The sequence below is a fragment of the Gossypium hirsutum genome, chromosome D11 (assembly GCF_007990345.1).
Source record: "Gossypium hirsutum isolate 1008001.06 chromosome D11, Gossypium_hirsutum_v2.1, whole genome shotgun sequence".
NCBI classification, from domain to species: Eukaryota; Viridiplantae; Streptophyta; class Magnoliopsida; order Malvales; family Malvaceae; genus Gossypium; species Gossypium hirsutum.
The window spans coordinates 64189319-64210555 of NC_053447.1; the positions used below are offsets into that span (position 1 = coordinate 64189319).

Below are 21237 nucleotides of genomic sequence, written 5' to 3' on the forward strand. Positions count from 1 at the left end.
GGTAAATATCCACATCAAGCATTGATATGGTCTATCCTTACAAAGCAGTGCTTGCTCAAAAAACTTTTTAATGCTTGAGACTTCCTCTAGTGAAGTGAAGTCATGTGCATCTAAATGTTTCAGGCTTCGTGGAAGCTCTGGTAATGATTTAAAAGTCTTGCATTTCCTCAAGATTAACTCCTGCAACCTAGGAAGTTATTTAATGCTTGTCGGTAAGTTCTCAAGATTTCTTCAAGTTAAATCTACTTCTTTTAATGAGGATAACCCATGGAGATCTCTCTGCATCCCTGTTCTGCCTGTTAAACAAGCTCCTCCAATGGCAGAAAACAAGTTATCTGGCCATATGACCAGATTTGAACATCCATAGAGATAAAGATACCGAATAGATTTCAGTCTATAAAATTTGTTAGGAAGGCAAATAAGATTTTCACAATTGTTCAATCCCAATACATAAATACCCCAAACCCATATCCGTCACTAGAATAAAATTTCGGAGCATTACCAAACATAATCTAAATCATTAGTTTCAATCATTTCAATAATTATAATATAATTCATCATTAAACATGCATAACATTATTTCTTAAAATCTAAAATATATTGATTTCTTAAAAATTCAATGATAATTTTTAAGTAGATTTATGATGTCAATGTAATTAATAACATTATTCTATCACATATATTGATATTATGTTTTTTTTAAATCTAACTCATTATGATTTCTTTTATTTATTAAACAAAAAATAAAAATTATTGAAGATTGTCCTGTATTGAGTTTTGATGAATTGTCCTTAAATAAAATTTATAATAACAAAAAAATATATATAATTTTTTATTAAATTTACTAATCGAAATTTTTAAAAAAATTTACAAAATAAATCAAGATTTTAATTTATAAATAAAATTGATATTTTCTGTAAATCCTTTTTTAAAGGTAAATTCAATTTTTTTAATTATATAATATTTATACTTATTATGTAATTTATATATATAATTTGGATTCAAAGTTTTACACAAGATTAGATTGGTTGTTTTAATATTATTAGTATATTGAACAATTTATGGTTGTGAACAATTTCGATATAGCTTTAATCATGAACTTGGACATTGTTGTTGGATTATATTTCTATCAACCGCATGATTATGGTTTGTTTGTTCAGATTATGTGTTTGCTTATTTCTGGTTAACTAAAATTCTTAAGATTATAATTTTATCTTTTTATAGTTGATTGAATCTTAGTTCCATTGATATTATTTCTATTACAACAATATAAAAAAATCAACTTTTTAAAAAACTTGAACAACCATAAAATTAAGATTAAAAAAAAGTAACTAAAACCCTCAACAGAATAAAAGTTCAGTACTAACTTGGGACTAAAGGAAAACCATAAATACCAACTACAGGAAAAGTGACAAACAAAGGCTAAATGAATAATTAAGGTTATTTACACATGCATTAAATTTCTAATTGTGTTTAAACAATGATAGAAATGAAAACGAAGATATAAAATTTTGAGCCAAAAATAAAGATGAATAGAAATCTCTTACAATTATAAATAAAACCAATAATAATTATGTTAAATATTTTTTAAACATATTTAAGTTCTGAAATTCAGTATTAATTATGAGGTTGAAACATCATTGAGCTGTCGCACTTTGAATCCTTAATTTGCAAATAATCGATGAACTCCGCACTGTTTTACCTCGCATTGTGAGGAATCCAGCCCTTCAAGGTAGAAATTAAAGGTGGCCTCAATGTAAATACGGTTGTTTGATGCCTTACTTTTAACAAACTCCCTAACTTTGAAACCATCATACACGAGGAACACGTGATCTGACAATCTACTTCCAAACAAAAAGTAGGAATAACAAATAAAGCAACGATCGTCGCCGTTACGGGATTTTAGATGACATTCACATGTAATGCCAAATTCCCCACCAGTATAAGAAGAGTCTGGGACTGAAACAACAGCAGAAGCAACGAAACTTGGAAAGTTTATCCAGCTATTATTAGAGCACCACTCTGATGGCAATTGGATGTTCATGGAAGATCCTAAGCTTTTGAAATCAAACCATTCCGGGATTTCACTTCCAGGGACGCATGTAATAATGCAAGCTCTTTTTTTGCTTTCTGGGGGTGCCTGTTTGATTACATTTATTAGAAACATGATTCATTATTCAGCATATAGCTATCCAGAAAAAGAAGAAGCTGACCTGATGATAATCTTTTAGTAGAGTGACCATATGCTCAAATGGCATCTCCAACTTTGGTGTTTCTGGACCGCTTGCAGCTTTCTGATCCAGTTGGAAGCAGTTGGTAAATAGCCAACCCAAGGATTTACAAAACACTGCTTGCTTCAAAACCTTCTTAATGCTTGAGACTTCCTCTAGTGAAGTGCTGTCCTCTGCATCTATATCATTCCCCACACCTTTCTCACCCAGTTTGAAGCAGTTGCTAAAATTCAAAACCAAACTTCCATATGGTTTGTCCTGACAAAACAGTGGTTGCTTAAAAAACTTCTGAATGCTTGAGACATCCTCTAATGAAGTACAGGCATGTGCATCTAAACATTTCAGGCTTGGTGGAAGCTCTGGTAATGATTTCAGTCTCTTGCAATTCCGCAAGATTAACTCATGCAAAGGAAATTGTTTGATGGTTGTGGGCAAGTTCTCGAGATTGCTTTCAGATAATTCTAACTTCTTCAAAGAGGAAAACCCATGGGGATCTTTCTGATTCACTGGTCTGCCTCCAACCGCAGTAAACAAGTTTTTTACGATTAGATTTGAACTACCACAAAGACTAAGACACAAAAGAGATTTCAATTTAAAAAAGCTGTCAAGAAAGCAAACAAAGTTTTCACAGTCGTTCAAGCTCAAATACTTAAGACCAACAAGATTGTCAATTGAGGATGGTAATTCCTTCAAAGCCGTTCCGCTTAAATCAAGTTCATACAACCTCTCCATGGTGTCTATGATTTCCGGGAAAATCTCCAATCTCAAGCAACCATGAAGACGGAATGTTGTAAGAGATTTCAATTTACAAAAGCTGTCAGGAAGGCAAACAAGGTTTTTACAGTTGTTCATATTCAAATCCTTAAGACCAATAAGATTGCCAATTGAGGATGGTAATTCCTTCAAAGCTGTTCCGCTTAAATCAAGTTCATACAACCTCTTCATGGTGTCCAAGATTTCCGGGAAAATCTCCAATCTCGAGCAACCTTTAAGATAGAATCTCCTGAGAGATTTCAATTTATAAAAGCTGTCAGGAAGGAAAACAAGGCTTTTACAGTTGTTCATATTCAAATCCTTAAGACCAATAAGATTGCCAATTGAGGATGATAATTCCTTCAAAGCTGTTCCGCTTAAATCAAGTTCATACAACCTCTTCATGGTCTCCATGATTTCCGGGAAAATCTCCAATCTCGAGCAACCTTTAAGATAGAATCTCCTGAGAGATTTCAATTTATAAAAGCTGCCAGGAAGGAAAACAAGGTTTTTACAGTTTTTCAATCTCAAACCCTCAAGACCAATAAGATTGCCAATTGAGGATGGTAATTCCTTCAAAGCCGTTCCGCTTAAATCAAGTTCCTTCAACCTCTCCATGGTGTCCATGATTTCTGGGAAAATCTCCAATCTCGAGCAACCTTTAAGATAGAATCTCTTGAGAGATTTCAATTTATAAAAGTTGTCAGGAAGGAAAACAAGGTTTTTACAGTTGTTCATATTCAAATCCTTAAGACCAATAAGATTGCCAATTGAGGATGGTAATTCCTTCAAAGCCGTTTCGCTTAAATCAAGTTCGTACAACATCTTCATGGTGTCTATGATTTCCGGGAAAATCTCCAATCTCGAGCAACCTTTAAGATAGAATCTCTCCAGGGATTTCAATTTACAAAAGCTGTCAGGAAGGAAAACAAGGCTTTTACAGTTGTTCATATTCAAATCCTTAAGACCAATAAGATTGCCAATTGAGGATGGTAATTCCTTCAAAGCCGTTTCGCTTAAATCAAGTTCGTACAACATCTTCATGGTGTCCATGATTTCCGGGAAAATCTCCAATCTCGAGCAACCTTTAAGATAGAATCTCTCCAGGGATTTCAATTTACAAAAGCTGTCAGGAAGGAAAACAAGGCTTTTACAGTTGTTCATATTCAAATCCTTAAGACCAATAAGATTGCCAATTGAGGATGGTAATTCCTTCAAAGCTGTTTCGTTTAAATCAAGTTCATACAACCTCTTCATGGTGTCCAAGATTTCCGGGAAAATCTCCAATCTCGAGCAACCTTTAAGATAGAATCTCCTGAGAGATTTCAATTTATAAAAGCTGTCAGGAAGGAAAACAAAGTTTCTACAGTTGTTCATATTCAAATCCTTAAGACCAATAAGATTGCCAATCGAGGATGGTAATTCCTTCAAAGCCGTTCCACTTAAATCAAGTTCATACAACCACTCCATGGTGTCCATGATTTCTGGGAAAATCTCCAATCTCGAGCAACCTTGAAGATAAAATCTCGAGAGAGATTTCAATTTACAAAAGCTGTCAGGAAGGCAAACAAGGTTTTTACAGTTGTTCATATTCAAACGCATAAGACCAATAAGATTGCCAATTGAGGATGGTATTTCCTTCAAAGCTGTTCCGCTTAAATCAAGTTCGTACAACCACTCCATGGTGTCCATGATTTCCGGAAAAATCTCCAATCTCGAGCAACCATGAAGACGGAATGTCGTAAGAGATTTCAATTTATAAAAGCTGTCAGGAAGGCAAACAAGGTTTTTGCAGTTGTTCATATTCAATTCCTTAAGACCAATAAGATTGCCAATTGAGGATGGTAATTCCTTCAAAGCCGTTCCATTTAAAACAAGATGCCTCAAACTCTCCATGGTGCCCATGATTTCTGGAAAACTACACAGATTTGAGCAGCCTCCAAGATCAAGCTCAATAAGGGATGTGGCTTTGTAAAAGCTAGGCAGAGATCTAAGATTTTCACAAGAGTTGACATTCAAAAGAGTTAGCTTCTCAAGATGTTGAAGGGATGAAGGAAGGTCACGCAAGTTAGAACACCAGAAAAGGTTTATCTTTTCAAGATTTGGGGCTCTTGAGAGGTCCGGGATTCTTACAAGGTTCAGGGAGAAGTCGAGTGTGATAACCTTCAAATTTACTAAATCCTGCATGCATCAGAACATAGTGTTTGATAAACTTGTGTACATTGAAGGACAATAATGCAACAGATGTGACCAAAGTATAAAAAAGTGTGCAACGAAACATTAAACAATCTTCAAAACGGTATATTTGAGTAGTGGAACCAACAAGTTTGAGTCCATTCCAACTCATCGCTCCAATTTTGTTTTCCTTTTAAAATTCAAGCTCAATTTGACATTGAAGTTTAAATTATGGTGTTCCCTCGGTACGCTAATTATTTTTCTATATGCGTTTAAATTATAAATTAATTATTATTTTATAATTATATTTTTAGTTAAAAAAATTATTGAATGTTATAAATAAATTACCTATTCAATCAATTGATGTATATGAGCAATTAGTGTTTACGAAAATAGATATAATATTTTATTTTTGAGATAAAAGTAAAACTCAAAGGTATTTACATAAAAATATCCAAAAAAAGAAAGTTTATATAAACAGTTTGTGTGTGTCGTAAGTTGTTTCTTTAATATTATGAAAAATTAAATCGAAAGTTAATTGACATTTGAAATAGGTTAAATAAAAATATTAAATTCAACAAAAAAATTTGAACAAAATAATAATCTTAATCAGCAATTATTACATATATTTAATCTAAACAGAGAGTTTATTTTTATCTTTTGATTATGAAATTGCCATATGTTATTATAGAAATAGAATTTTTTATCATTGAATTTGGTCAACCAATTATTAAATTATTGATTTAAGCAGATATTAGAATTTTTTTGCCATTCATTATGCATAATTATTTTCAAATTATTAATCTTTTATATTATGAAATTTACTAACAATACTTGTTATATCTTTTTAAATTTTTTTCTTTACTCGAATAATGAAAATCTAATAAATTTAAATAAATTAATAAAAATTATAGATTTAAATTTGATCAATTTTAACATAAATTAATATCATGTAAACTCTATTTTTAATTATTTATTAGTTTAACAAAATTACATATAATAAAGTATTTCAAGGAGTTTAGTAATATCAAGGATTCTAACTGAATTCAATTTTTTTCCCAAGCATAAACCTAATAAATTAATGTTATAACTTCTTCTTTTTATGAAAAAATAACTTAAATATATGAAAACATAACAACAGGGTAGATTGAAACTTTATATAATCAAGAAATGGAAATGGAATTAGTTCCAAACATACTTGCATCAATCTATAAAACACCATACAAAACGAGTCATAGATTGATATCAACAGAAAAAAGAGTACCTGTTTTCCCTCCCAGAGTTGTTCAAGATGGCTCTTCCTCATATCAAGTTCAACAAGGTACCCTAGATCAAACTTGGTGGGCAAAGATCTCAAAGGGTATCCCTCCCAGTAAAGGTACCTTAGCTCCTCAGGAAGTGATAAAAGCCCTTTAAAAAGTAAGATTCTTCCACAAGAATGATAGAATTTGAGAAATCTTAGCTTTCGCATCTTCATCATGGCTGTCGGTTCCAATTCCAACTTTGCAAGTTGGGACATATCAAGTTCAATGCCTCTGAGCAGTTCCGTTCCCTAAACCCAAGAGCAGTATATGGAGTCAAGATATAGGCAAAACATGAACTCAAGATAATTATCATATACATATATGTAATTTATACAAATATGTGAAGGAAATGAACATGGCCATTACATTGTTTTTTGATAGCACATTATAGCTGTCCTCAGGAATCCACAACCTACTGCGTTTTTCAAGTTTTAAAGGTGATTCATCGCGTGCAATATTCCAACCCATCTGTTGCAATAAATCATGCATTGCTATCTGATTTTGTGAAACAGATATAAGAGATTTATCAATGAGATTCTCAATTCCCGAATGTGCGGAGTCATAACAAGCATCCATAATCCTTGTTACATAGTCTCGATCCTTCCCTTTAAAGAAACAAGCAATGTCAAGAAACATTTCTTTCTCTTCACAATCTAGTCCATCAAAACTCCATTTCAACACTTCTTGAATGTCCTGCCTAGGAACTTTATTTAATTTCTTTACTTCACTTTCCTGGTAGCTTTTGGTCTTGCCGTAAAGAGAGGATCCGATAAGTCTAATAGCTAAAGGGTTTCCGTTAGCAACATTTAAAACCATCTTTGATAGCTTCAACTGATATTCTGTAGGATTATTACTTTTGAAAGCACATTGACAGAAGAGCTGAACAGATTCATCTTTATCTAATTCCTTCATATTATAAATGAGATCAATGCCACACTGGACAAGCACTTGTTTATTTCTAGTGGTAACAATGACTCGACTTCCAGGACCGATCCGGTCGATTCCTCCGAATAAAAACTCGAGTTGGCTTATCTTTGACACATCATCACAAACTATCAGAACCTTCTTCTTGGAAAGCCTGTCCTTAAGAAAGCCTGATCCGATTGTGGGAGTTGAGATGTATAAATTTTCATCTTCTAATATAGTTGAAAGAAATTCGTTACGCAATTTTAGTAATTCTCTTTGTTCTTCATGTTCTCTCACGTTTGCAAGAAAGCAGCATCTTTGGAAACCATTTGAAACATGGTGATAAATGGCGTCGGCAAGTGTAGTTTTGCCTATACCTCCCATACCCCAAATGCCTAGCATTCGAAAATCTGGGAATCCGTCTTGAAATAATGACAAAACTTCCTGCATCCGCCTTTCAATTCCAACTAAACCCTTTAAATTAGCGCTTGAGGTTCCACAATTCAATATCTTCACTACATCTTCGACAATTTTATCTACCAGAGTTGAGTCAGGCCTATATATTAAAAGAAGAAACAAATTACAGGAGAAATAAAAAGGAAAGAGAAGTAAATAAATAAAAATGATAAAGTGAATCCAAGTTTAACTCAATTGATTCATGGGGTCACTTCTAAAAAGAAGACATTCAAAACAGATGTAGAATTCAAATATCACTATCTACATCCCTTTTTAAATCCTCAAATTATAACTTTTTTCTTTGAAAATAAATATATCAATAGATTTTATACATGAGAGAATGGTATGAAGGTGTCATGAACTTTGAGTTAAAGAAAGGCAGGATAGAAAACGCAACAAACAATAACATTGTTCAAGAACAGATTCTTCTTATTTTTTCTCTATGCCTGCAAAATTATGGCCCTTCAATATATGACAAAAAAAAAATTTAACAGGGAAAGGTTAAGTCTTTCATATCAAGTATCTGCCCCTCAACTCGAATCTGGGTAGCATAAATGAATCCCTGCTTGAAACAAAAGTCTATTTAATCTCTCCTCTTCCAAATCAATACATGCATATATTTAAAAGAGGATTGACTGTAAAGAAAAAGAGTTGCAAGTACCGAGTGACTTGTGAATCCCAACCGGATAATTTGCCAGCTGCAGTCAAAGCACTTCTCCAGGTTTTCACCTTTCCTGGCTCATGCTTGAAATTTTCTTCATGCTTTGCAAATGCATCTGCAAAACTCCCTGTTTGGTTCCGTACATCTCTTGGGTCTACACCGTAAAATACAGGAACAACCCATTTGTTACAGTCCATGATCTTGACCAGCTCAGCCAAGCACCATTTGGAAGAAGCGTAGTCTTTGGAGAAAACAATGACTGAAACCCTGGATCCTTGAATGGCCGTCAACAGCGCCCCTGAAATTTCATCTCCTTTTCGAAGCTCCTCATCGTCTATAAAAGTTTCGATATTCTTTCGACACAAATCTTTATACAGATGACTCACGAAACCATCACGAGTATCCTTGCCTCTGAAGCTAAGGAAAACATCGTATGTCCTTGACTTGATCATATCAGCAGCAGCAGAAGATTTAGAGGAAAACATATTTGGGCTGAGCCGGATTTGATGAAAGATTATTGGAATATGAGTAAATGAACAGTTTTTAATGTCAATTACGCTGATAACTTTCTTAGAAATTAATCATATTTCTTTAGTTTGGCGTGAGGAACATGGACATTAAAAAAAAAAAGAAAAAAAAAAGGAATCTTTAAGACGGCCGAAAGTTAAGCTTTGTGGGCAGCATAAAAGATTAGTGACTAGTTGAAGATAGTACCATATTTGATTAAACAATTTTAAAATTATATATTAAATACGTTTTAGCGTGTCAAAAAAGATTTGATAATATTGATGTATTGTTTTTATAAAAAAATCATTTTTTTATTTAATAAATAAAATAAATAATCAAATCTCGAAGCACTTATAAAATTTGATTTTTTTTTAATATCAGTCATGTAAATGGTTTGTGATAACATAAAGAAATAATATATTGTTTGGTAGACTATGTAGTACAAGTGTTTTATTTTGGTTGGTAAAAGTGCTGAACAAATAATAATGACGTATTTATTTATGTTTATAAAAAGATTAAAAATATATCTGGAATGTAAAAATTACAGTTCCATTGATAGTTTTTATCTCTAATATTATGTAAGCATTAATATGGTGCGAAATTCTAGTGATTTCATCTGATCATAATAGCAGGATTTACATGGACTACAACATCTATATATTGAGGACGTATGTGTTTTACATTATTAAGTTTGGGATTTAGATTTCAAACTCTAGTGATATGGAACGAAGCTTCCCGCTATGATCTATGTAAAAGTTTCGATATTCTTTCGATACAAATCTTTATACAGATGACTTACGAAACCATCACGAGTATCCTCACCTCCGAAGCTAAGGAAAACATCGTATATCCTTGCCTTGATCTGTTAAGATGATGAAAAAGAAATGTTAAGAATATTTTTTACATTCAATGAATCGTATTTACAATTGAATAGAGCTATAGAATATATAAAGCTAAGGTGTAACTAATTACATTGCTAATTACACTATACAGCTCACTACTATAACTAACTGTGCACAAATATCTAAATAACTAATTTAGTTATTTTCTACATGCCCCCTCGAGTTGATGGGTGAAAAAATGTCTTTCACTCCCAACTTGTTAACTAGATATTTGTGTTGTGGAATACTCAAACCCTTTGTCAATAAATCTGCCATTTGCTCTCTTGTTGAAATGTGCCTGGTTTGAATGTGCCCCATCTGTATTTTTTCTCTAATAAAATGACAATCTATCTCTATGTGCTTCGTCCTCTCATGATATACTGGATTACTAGCAATTTGTATTGCTGCTTAACTATCACAATGCAGCATCATTGGTTTGGTTACTTCAACACCCAATTCTGACAGTAAGCCTTTAATCCACATAAGCTCAGTAACTGTAACTCCCATGCTCCTATATTCTGCTTCTACAGAAGATCTCGATATGGTGTTTTGCTTCTTAGATTTCCACAAGATTAATGAATCACCAAGCTTGATACAAAAACCTGGGACAGATTTCCTTGTCATGCTGCATGATGCCCAATCTGAGTCACAATAGGCATTTATCTCTGGTCTTCCTGCTGCTGAAAGTAAGATTCCTTGTCTAGGATTCTTCTTAATGTATCTCACAATTCGTATAGCTGCTTCATAATGAGATTTTTTTGGCTTGTGCATAAATTGACTGAGATGTTGAACGGCAAAGGCAATGTCTGGCCTAGTATTTGTCAAATACAAGAGTCTACCTATAAGCCTTTGATATATACTTGCATCTTCCAGTTCAATATCATCTTACTGCAATTGAAGTACTTCATCATATTCAGCACTGGTTAACTTTAGATTCTGCTCAAGAGGAGTATTTGCTGGCTTTGCATTATTCAAACCAATGTCTTCTATGAGTTCTAAGGCGTATTTCCTCTGATTCATTATGATTCCTTTTGTCGATCTTGCTATCTCTATCCCAAGGAAATATTTGAGTGTTCCCAGATCCTTCATTTTGAAATTCTGATGTAGAATGGCTTGAAGTTCTTCAATTAGTTCCCTATCATTCCTAGTGATCAAGAGATCATCAACATATATGAGCATGATCACAATTTTGTTACCCACTGTTTTGGTAAACAATGAGTAGTCATGCTTACTTTGATTGTATCCAATGTTGATGAGAGCCTCACTAAGTTTTAGATTCCATTGCCTCGACTCCTGTTTCAAGCCATAAAGGGATTTGAGTAATCTACATACTTGATTGCCCCTTGGATTAGCAAATCCCTATGGTAAAGCCATGTAGACTTCTTTATGAAGGTCACCCTGGAGGAAAGCATTGTAGACATCTAATTGTACAAGAGGCCAATTATATAATGCAGCTTGTGCAATAACAACGCGGACCGTTACTTGATTTACAACTGGAGAGAAAGTATCCTGGAAATCAATCCCAGCCCTTTGATTGTACCCTTTGGCAACTAATTTGGCCTTGTAACGCTCGATTGAGCCATCAGAATGATACTTAACTTTATACAGCCATTTGCAGCCAATGGGGATCTTTTCAGGTGGCAAAGGAACAACAGCCCATGTGCCATTTGCTTCCAACCCCTCAATTTCCTGTTGCATTACTACTTGCCAACAATTATGTTTAATTACCTCGGAATAGGTTTGAGGTTCAGGTGTATGAGTGATGGATGAGGAAAAACATTGAGTATGTGAAGGTAAATGAGAATAGGAGATAAAATTAGAGATGGCATACTGACCTTGTGCTGCAGTGGAGGAAGTTGATGATGAGGATTTTGTGGAACAAATGTAGTCTTCCATCCAAGCAGGTTGTTTGTGAATTCGGGTGCTTTGGCGTAAGGGTTGGGGAGGTTGCGGTGGTGGTGGTGGTAGTGTTAATTGTGTGGTAGGAGAAGTGTAGGATATGAGTGGTGATGGTTGTGGGAATAGTGAGGATGGTGGTTGTATAGGAGTGAGATGAGATGTTGAAGGTGTAGGTGAAGATGTAATGGTAAAAGGAAGAAAATTGGAATCATCAAGTGGTCCAAAAGCATTTACACCCAGAAGAAACATTGGTTGATCCTTAGGAGGAGTTTTGAAGGGAAAAACATGTTCATGGAAAACAACATCTCGACTGACAAAAAATTTCTGAAAAATAGGATTAAACAAAAGATAACCCTTTTGTACTAAAGAATACCCCATGAAAATAGATGGTATTGCATTTGGAGAGAATTTATCATGAAAAGGGGTGATAGTAGCAAAACAAAGGCAACCAAAAACTTTTAAATGTGACAAGGAATATGGTTTATCATATAACATTTCATATGGTGACTTACAATGAAGAACAGAGGAGGGTAATCTATTGATTAAATAACAAGCAGTTAACACACATTCACCCCAAAATTTCACAGGAATATTTGAATGAAATTTGAGTGCCCTTGCTATATCTAAAAGATATCTATGTTTACGTTCTGCCACACAATTCTGTTGTGGTGTGTGAACACAAGATGATTGATGAATGATGCCAAGAGAATGAAAAAAAGGTGTACCCTCATTGGTAAAGAATTCGCTCCCATTATCATTCCTAATGATCTTGACTACCCCAGAAAATTGAGTTTTAACAAGACTAATGAAATCCTTTAAGAAAAGAAAGGCATCACTCTTAAGTTTTAGTAGAAATATCCAAGTCATCCTAGTCTTATCATCAACAATAGTCAAAAAATATCTATGCCCAGAATGAGTAGAAAAATGATATGCTCCCTAAAGATCAATGTGAATAAGGGAGAATGCAGTTTTTGATCTTGATTCACTTATTGGAAAAGGTAAGCGAGATTGCTTAGCTAAAGGACAAACAGTACAATAAGTAATATCATGTTGAGAATGAAAAACAGAATGTAGAGAAGGAATTTTATTCAACTTGGATAAAAATGTATGACCAAGTCTAGCATGCCACAAAAAGGAATCAACATGCTTAGACGATGACAAAGAAGTAACACTAGATTCTGAAAACAAAGAAGTTGTTACATTGGTATTGACTGGGTTTGAAATTGTGCAAGGTAAAAGTATGTAGAGGCCATCATTCTCTTTACCAATCCCCATCATCCTTCCACTGCAAAGGTCCTGCAAAACACAGAAGGACGGATAAAAGGAAACAAAATAATTGAGATCCTTAGTGAGCTTTGAGATAGAGATGAGGTTGAAGTTAAAAGAGGGAATATATAATACATCAGTCAAATGATGAGTTAGGGTGAGGGAATGAGTACCAATGTGAGTGATAGTGGAAGATTTTCCAGTAGGCAATTTAACATAAGTATTAGCGGAACAAGCAACAGGTGAATTCAAAGAATTGAAAACAAATGTCATATGATTTGAAGCCCCAATGTCAAGAATCCAGGAAACTGGATCACTAACAGGGCAGGTACCTGCCATATGAGCCATAGGTTGAGAGGATGAAGCAGATGTTGTTCCAATAGGGTCGGAAGCGTGTAAATTATTGTACTAAAAAATCACACAAAGTTCAATTCCCAGGAAAGAGAGGTGGATCACATGAATCTCTTAAATACCAAGTCTTTCCTTAGACAGAATATCCCTTCTATAGTAATTTAATAGCACAATTAAATACTACTATTATACCCTCAAATATTGAAAGAAAAATAGGACAAGAAAGAACACAAGAGTTTTAACGAGGTTCGGTAAATTATACCTACGTCATCGGGCACTAACACCAGATGATAACTTTACTATCTCCAAAGTATTACAAACAAATAGAATTCCTTAAGAATTCTCAAATGGGAGAAGAGAGAAAACTAAGAGAGAAAGATTGGTTGGGATGGTTGAAATGAGAAACGGTTAGGCCTATTTATAGTTGAGGTTCAGGGACTAACTTGCAAATGGCCTAAAAAATTAGGGACCAAAATTGCAATTATCCCATTCAACTTTAAACAACTTGCCTATCACTTTTTTTCTTTCGGTGCCACTTGCACCTCCCATTTTTGACTTTTCAACAATCTCCACCTTGAAGATTTGATTAGGATAATCACATCTTCACACACTTCCTTCAACTCCCCAAATTCGATAAAGCTATCTTTTGTAGTGCCTCTAAATGCGCTCTCGAGCGCCATACACCTAAAGGTGCTCAAATTCTCAGGATGTTAATCAAGTTCAAACAGTGATTAAACTTTATTGTTGTTACCACCTTGGTCATCATATCTGCGGGATTATCTGCTGTCGGAATCTTCTGAAGTAGAATTTTTCCTTTTTCAAAGACTTCCCGCACAAAGTGATATCTTACGTCGATATGCTTGGTTCTTGAATGATAGACTTGATTTTTCGCTAAATGAATAGCACTCTGACTGTCACAATATAGACTAATGTGACTTTGAACAACTCCCAAGTCTTTCAATAATCCATTAAGCCAAATAGCCTCCTTAACAGCTTCTGTAACTGCCATATATTCTGCCTCTGTAGTAGACACAGCTACTGTAGACTGTAAGGTAGACTTCCAACTCACTGGGGCTTTCGCAAGAGTAAACAGATACCCCGTAGTTGAACGACGTTTATCTAAATCACCAGCAAAGTCAGAATCAACATATCCAATTACAAACTGACCAAGTGCTTCATCCTGTTCAAAAATTAAACCAACATCTATGGTTTTTCGAAGATACCGTAGAATCCATTTCACAGCTTGCCAATGTCCTTTTCCAGGATCATGCATATACCTGCTCACAACTCCAACAGCTTGTGAAATGTCAGGCCTCGTACACACCATCGCATACATCAAACTCCCAACTGCATTAGCATATGGGACTTTCGCCATATATTCTCTTTCATCTTCAGTCTTCGGAGATAATTGAGCACTAAGTTTCAAATGAGAAGCAAGTGGGGTACTTACATGTTTTGTGTTTTCATTTACACCAAAACATTGTAATACCTTTTTCAGATATTGCTTCTGATTTAAACAGAGCTTGCCTCTCGGTCTATCTCTACTTATCTCCATGCCGAGAATCTTCTTGGCCTCATCTAGATCTTTCATCTCGAACTCTTGATTCAACTGAGCCTTCAGCTTATCTATCTCATTTTGGCTCTTTGAAGCGATTAACATATCATCAACATACAAGAGTAGATAAATGAAAGATCCGTCATGCAGCTTCTGCAAATATACACAATTGTCATATTTGCTTCTTGTGTACTTCTGCCTTCTCATAAAGCTATCAAATCGCTTGTACCACTGCCTCGGGGATTGCTTCAATCCATATAGCGATTTGTTCAGCTTACAAACCCAATTTCTACCACCAGCATCTGTGTATCCTTCGGGCTGAGTCATATAGATCTCCTCTTCTAACTCACCATGCAAGAAAGCCGTCTTAACATCAAGTTGAGCTAGCTCCAAATTCAACTGTGCTACCAAGGCCAACAAAATTCTAATGGAGGAATGCTTCACAACAGGGGAAAATACATCATTGTAGTCAATTCCCTCCTTCTGAGCGTAGCCTTTAGCTACCAATCTTGCCTTGTAGCGAATATCCTTCTTGCTAGGAGATCCATCTTTCTTTGCGAATACCCACTTGCATCCGATTGCCCTTTTACCTTTCGGTAATTGCGCCAACTCCCAAGTATTGTTCTTCCGGAGAAACTGCATTTCTTCATCCATGGCACTTTTCCATTTATCACTTTCTAAGCTTTGCATTGCTTCTTGATAAGTGATAGGAATATCATCAACAACGGGAAGGGCGTAGGCCACCATATCAGTAAATCGAGCAGGTTTACGAATTTCTCTCCGTGGCCTTGCAACTGCAACTGGTTCTGGTGTACTTAGTGGTTCTTGGGTCAGAACCTCTTCAACCTCTAATTCCTCCATTGTGGCTGGAGAATTAGACTTATTAACTGGGCAAATCCCCATCTGCTCAAACTCCACCTGTTTTGGAGTACACTCCACCTGCTGTGGAGTATTGCTCGTCTGAATATCTTTATCTGCTACCTTTTTCAATGTGGCAGATTCATCAAAGGTAACATCTCTGCTACAGATCATTTTCTTTGTGCTTAAGCACCAAAGACGAAATCCCTTCACTCCAGAAGTGATTCCCATAAAGAGAGCTTTCTTTGCCCTCGGATCTAACTTTGACTCCTTCACATGATAATATGCAGTGGTTCTAAACACATGTAAGGAATCATAATCTGTAGCCGGTTTTTCAGACCATACCTCCATAGGAGTTTTTCTTTCTAATGCAGATGATGGCGAACGATTAACAAGATGGCCAGCGTATGTCACAGCCTCAGCCCAAAATTGCTTGCCCAACCCAGCATTGGACAACATACATCGAACTTTCTCCAGCAATGTTCGATTCATACGCTCTGCCAATCCATTCTGCTGTGGTGTATCCCTAACTGTGAAGTGTCGAACAATACCATACTCTTGGCACACATCGAAGAACGGATCACTTTTATATTCCCATCCATTGTCCGTCCTAAGCCGCTTGATTTTCTTGCCAGTCTGGTTTTCGATCATAGTTTTCCATTTAAGAAAAACTCTAAGCACTTCATCCTTAGTTCTCATGGTATACACCCAAACTCTTCTGGAAAAGTCATCAACAAAAGTAACAAAGTAGTGTTTTCCTCCCAATGAAGGTGTCTTGGAAGGCCCCCACACATCTGAGTGAACATATTCCAAAATACCTTTTGTATTATGGATAGTAGTATCAAATTTCACTCTCTTTTGCTTTCCCAGAACACAATGCTCGCAAAATTTTAATTTGCAAGCCTTTGCACCTTTCAACAATCCTTGCTTTGCCAGAATTTGCAAGGATTTTTCGCTGGCATGTCCCAACTTCATATGCCACAACTGCATTGAGTCCAAGTCTTTGTTACCGAAAGCTGCAGCGACTGCTCCAATAACTGTACTACCTTGGTAGTAATATAAGTTATTTTTCCTGATGCCCTTCAATATCACAAGTGCGCCAGATGTCACTTTCAAAATCCCATCTCTCATAGTAACAACTGAACCATTGGATTCCAAGGCTCCCAATGAGATGAGATTTTTCTTCAAACTGGGCACGTACTGAACATCAGTCAGAACTCTGGTTGATCCATCTTGATTCTTTAATTGGATTGAACCTATCCCAACAGTTTTACAAGTATTGTCATTGCCCATATAAACAACTCCTCCATTTAGTTCTACTAAATCAGAGAACCACTCCCGGTTAGGGGACATATGATAGGTACAACCCGAATCCAATATCCACTCATCTGAATGGAACGACGATGATGATGCAACCAGTGATAGTTCAGAGTCACTAGTATCATGCTTAGCAACACAAGCATCTACAGCAGCTTTTCTCTTATTCTTCAGCTTTGGACAATTTTTCTTCCAGTGGCCTTTCTCATGACAAAAAGCACATTCATCTTTCCCGAGTTTGGACTTTGACTTTGATCTCCCCTTTTGAGTTTTCTTCCGAGTGTATGAACGACCTCGGACTACTAAAGCTTCTGTATCTCTGATTGAGTTTTTCTGTTTGTCCTTCTTTCTCTGTTCATAACTATATAAGGCCGCACAGACTTCGCTCAGAGATATATCACTCCTGCCATGAAGTAGAGTAGTTTCTAGGAACTCAAACTCCTCAGGAAGTGACCCCAATAGCATCAAAGCCAAATCTTTATATTTGAATGTCTCATCCATATTCAGCAAATCAGTGACTAACTGATTAAATTTGGTGATGTGATCATTCATTGTGGTACTTGGGACGTATGTGAAGCGAAACAGTCTTTTCTTCAAGTGGAGCTTATTTTGACTGTTTTTCTTCAAAAATTTTTCTTCAAGTGCCACCTACAACTTATTTGCTGAAGTCTCCTTTGAAAAAGCATACCTCTGCTCTCGAGAAAGGCATGATCGAAATGTGCCACATGCCAATCGATTGATCGCCTTCCAATCTTTCTCCTGTACATCATCTGGTTTCTCTTCATCAATGGCAATGTCTAGACCCTGCTGAAAAAGGGCATCTAGAACCTCACTTTGCCACATACCAAAATGGCTCGTGCCATCAAAGATCTCCACGGCCAATCTTGCATTTGCAATTGTCGGTCTTGTCCACATGGACGATGTTGAAGCTCCTACACCGACCGTTTTCTCCATAATATTTCAATATACCTAAGGAAATCTTTTCTGATGTGGAAGATCAGCTTGAACTGCAACCACAGAGCATACTACGATTAACCTTCGGCTCTTGATACCACTTGTTGTTCCAATAGGGTCGGAAGCGTGTAAATTATTGTACTAAAAAATCACACAAAGTTCAATTCCCAGGAAAGAGAGGTGGATCACATGAATCTCTTAAATACCAAGTCTTTCCTTAGACAGAATATCCCTTCTATAGTAATTTAATAGCACAATTAAATACTACTATTATACCCTCAAATATTGAAAGAAAAATAGGACAAGAAAGAACACAAGAGTTTTAACGAGGTTCGGTAAATTATACCTACGTCCTCGGGCACTAACACCAGATGATAACTTTACTATCTCCAAAGTATTACAAACAAATAGAATTCCTTAAGAATTCTCAAATGGGAGAAGAGAGAAAACTAAGAGAGAAAGATTGGTTGGGATGGTTGAAATGAGAAATGGTTAGGCCTATTTATAGTTGAGGTTCAGGGACTAACTTGCAAATGGCCTAAAAAATTAGGGACCAAAATTGTAATTATCCCATTCAACTTTAAACAACTTGCCTATCACTTTTTTTCTTTCGGTGCCACTTGCACCTCCCATTTTTGACTTTTCAACAGCAGAATCCTTACTTAGAAGAGAAAGAATCTGTTGATACTGCTCAGGAGTAAAAGTAGGAGCCAGAGGAGCTGAATGAGTAGCTATATCATCAGTATCATCACTGTCAGTAGCAGTAACAACATGATTGGCCGCTGGTGATTTCTTTTTAGTGAATTTGAAATCAGGGGGAAAACCAGTAAGCCTATAACAATTCTCAATCCTGTGACCCGAAAGTTTGCAATGCTCACAGATGCCATTATAACGCTTCTTGGAGGAGGAAGAAGCAGGTTTGGAGGAAAGCAGAGCAGTGGAATCAAAAAAGGTATGAGAGGCTAGCTTGCGTTGATCTTCATCACGAATCACCATAGAATAAGCATTGTTGACAGAGGGAAGAGGTTGCATCAATAAGATCTGGCTTCGAACATTGGCATAAGTTTCATTCAAACCCATAAAAAATTGAAAAAGACGCTGCTGAGAATGTTGAGCAGTCTTTTTTGTAAGGTCACAATCACAATTAGATGAAGGCACAAGAATATCATACTCATCCCAGAGAATGCGGTGAAATAAGTAGCAACAGATGAAGTACCTTGTGTGTGAGTGGAAATAGATCGATGAAGATAATAAATACGAGAGCCATCAACCTTATCATACCTTTCCTGTAAGTCCTTCCAAACCAAAGCTGCACTAGAGGCAAAAACGATTCCAGCAGAGAGTTCCTTGGAAACAGTATTGATGATCCAAGAGAGAACAAAAGCGCTGCAACGATCCCATTGCGATTTTAGATCTGGAGAAAGAGAATCGCATTTACAAGATCCATCGATAAATCCGAGTTTGTTCTTTGCAAGAAGAGCAATACTCATAGAACGGCTCCAAACACAATAGTTATCTGAGCCGGTGAGTTGATGGGAGACAAGAACGATCCAGGGAGTATCAGAAGGATGAAGATAGAGAGGATTGCTGAAATCAATGGTGATGGTGGAATCAGATCCACCAGATTCAGATTCAGAGACAGGCGCCATCTAGGATCTGAGAATAAAGAATAAATCGAACAAAGAATGAAAAAAGAAGATGATGATCGGAGCAAAAAACGATTCAGGCTCTGACACCATGTTAAGATGATGAAAAAGAAATATTAAGAATATTTTCTACATTCAATGAATCGTATTTACAATTGAATAGAGCTATAGAATATATACAGCTAAGGTGTAACTAATTACATTGCTAATTACACTATACAGCTCACTACTCTAACTAACTGTGCACAAATATCTAAATAACTAATTTAGTTATTTTTTACATGATCATATTAGCAGCAGCAGCAGCAGAAGAAGAAGAAGAAGATGTTGAAGGAAGCATATTGCTGTCCCGCCGGATCTGATGAAAGATTATTGGATTATGAGTAAAGCTATTGTTTATTACCGAGTGAGTTGTGATTCCCAACCGGATAAATTGGCAGCAGTTGTCAAAGCACTTCTCTAGGACTTCACCCTTTCAACATCATGCTTTTAAATTTTCTTCATGCTTTGCAAATGCATCTGCAAACCTACCTGTTTGTTTCCGTTCATCCGAGGTGTTGGATATTTGACGAAGGAAAGATTGAAACAGAAGCAAAAAGAACAAAAAATTTGAAGAAGAATCGGCTTGTTAGCTACTATTTCATTAAAAACTAATTCACTGTTTACAGGGATAAGAAAGCTTAAATAAGCTAAAAATAATAATAAAATAATTACTTTTACTTAATTTAGTCAATTTTCTTTTTTCTTTTGATTTCGGTTTAACCAATTGTCGTAATGTCTAATCAAAAAGCTATTATTGTTTCAGTACAAGTTGACAATTTATAGAATGAAGAGCTCGAAGGTGAGATCTTAAGCTTGATGAGCTCGTAGTTCACATGAATGGTAGTTTCATAATACGAGGGATCTACATCATAAAATACAGGAAAAACAAAGTTGTGCCCATTCAACTTCTTGCAGTCCATAATCTTGACCAGCTGGTCCAAGCACCATCTAGAAGAAGCGTAGTGTTTGGAGAAAACAATTACTGAAACCCTCACTCCTTCAATGGCAGTTAATAGTGCCCCAGAAATCTCATCTCCTCTTCCAACTTTCTCATTGTCTTTAAAAATATGGATATTCTTTCGATCCAAATCATTGTAGAGATGACTTACAAAACTATCACGAGTGTCCTCACCTCTAAAGCTCAGAAAAACATCGTACATCCTCGAAGACAACATACTGGTGTGCCACCGGATTTGATTATTCAATCGCGAGTAAAGAGCATACAACATGTTTGGTTTGGTGTATTGGCTAAGCCAATACACCCCTAATCGGTGGACCCCACCTAATCCCTCTCTATCCCGTGTTTGGTTTAAAGTATTGGTAATACGGGTGTAATCAGTTACTTTCCTAATCGGTGAAAATCACCGATTTCTATTCCCCCTATTTTGCCCAGATTAGGAACGACTTCAGCAAACCCTCCCTGTTTTACCCTCCCCGATCCCCTGTGTTCCTCTTCCGTTCCTTCAAGCTTGCTC

The 21237-nt window shown here is 35.8% G+C and overlaps 4 protein-coding genes across 4 annotated transcripts; all 4 read right to left on the reverse strand.

Moving 5' to 3' along the window:
• Positions 1-1523: 1523 nt before the first annotated feature.
• On the reverse strand, positions 1524-9200 carry LOC107929802 (disease resistance protein RPV1). Its single transcript, XM_016861312.2, has 5 exons — positions 8487-9200; positions 6830-7925; positions 6424-6711; positions 2214-5165; positions 1524-2140 (listed from the first exon to the last, which is right to left on the reverse strand). The coding sequence occupies exons 1-5, from the start codon at positions 8969-8971 to the stop codon at positions 1664-1666; spliced, it is 5298 nt and encodes a 1765-aa protein (XP_016716801.2). The 5' UTR covers positions 8972-9200; the 3' UTR covers positions 1524-1663.
• A 1082-nt stretch (positions 9201-10282) lies between these two features.
• LOC121223227 (uncharacterized mitochondrial protein AtMg00810-like) lies at positions 10283-10645 on the reverse strand. Its single transcript, XM_041104358.1, has one exon. It carries the CDS (start codon positions 10643-10645, stop codon positions 10283-10285), a length of 363 nt encoding a protein of 120 aa, XP_040960292.1.
• Positions 10646-12844: 2199 nt separating this feature from the next.
• LOC107929769 (uncharacterized) lies at positions 12845-19723 on the reverse strand. The gene is made up of 3 exons (XM_041104359.1): positions 19356-19723; positions 18737-19290; positions 12845-13069 (listed from the first exon to the last, which is right to left on the reverse strand). Exons 1-3 carry the CDS (start codon positions 19721-19723, stop codon positions 13035-13037), a joined length of 957 nt encoding a protein of 318 aa, XP_040960293.1. The 3' UTR covers positions 12845-13034.
• Positions 19724-19997: 274 nt separating this feature from the next.
• On the reverse strand, positions 19998-20922 carry LOC107929734 (disease resistance protein RPV1-like). The gene is made up of 2 exons (XM_016861245.2): positions 20641-20922; positions 19998-20078 (listed from the first exon to the last, which is right to left on the reverse strand). Exons 1-2 carry the CDS (start codon positions 20920-20922, stop codon positions 19998-20000), a joined length of 363 nt encoding a protein of 120 aa, XP_016716734.2.
• Between the last annotated feature and the right edge of the window lie 315 nt (positions 20923-21237).

Coding starts and splice junctions, on each gene's coding strand:
- LOC107929802 (XM_016861312.2), bottom strand. CDS start 8,971: ATGTTTTCCTCTAAATCTTCTGCTGCTGCTGATATGATCAAGTCAAGG. Junction 5,166..6,423: donor AACTCTGGGAGGGAAAACAG/GTACTCTTTTTT, acceptor TGATGCATGCAG/GATTTAGTAAATTTGAAGGT. Junction 2,141..2,213: donor TACTAAAAGATTATCATCAG/GTCAGCTTCTTC, acceptor GTAATCAAACAG/GCACCCCCAGAAAGCAAAAA.
- LOC121223227 (XM_041104358.1), bottom strand. CDS start 10,645: ATGCACAAGCCAAAAAAATCTCATTATGAAGCAGCTATACGAATTGTG.
- LOC107929769 (XM_041104359.1), bottom strand. CDS start 19,723: ATGGCGCCTGTCTCTGAATCTGAATCTGGTGGATCTGATTCCACCATC. Junction 19,291..19,355: donor TGGAAGGACTTACAGGAAAG/GTATGATAAGGT, acceptor CTCACACACAAG/GTACTTCATCTGTTGCTACT. Junction 13,070..18,736: donor ACAGATTCTTTCTCTTCTAA/GTAAGGATTCTG, acceptor TGTGTTTTGCAG/GACCTTTGCAGTGGAAGGAT.
- LOC107929734 (XM_016861245.2), bottom strand. CDS start 20,922: ATGTACGATGTTTTTCTGAGCTTTAGAGGTGAGGACACTCGTGATAGT. Junction 20,079..20,640: donor GGCACAACTTTGTTTTTCCT/GTATTTTATGAT, acceptor ATCTTTCATCAG/ATCCGGCGGGACAGCAATAT.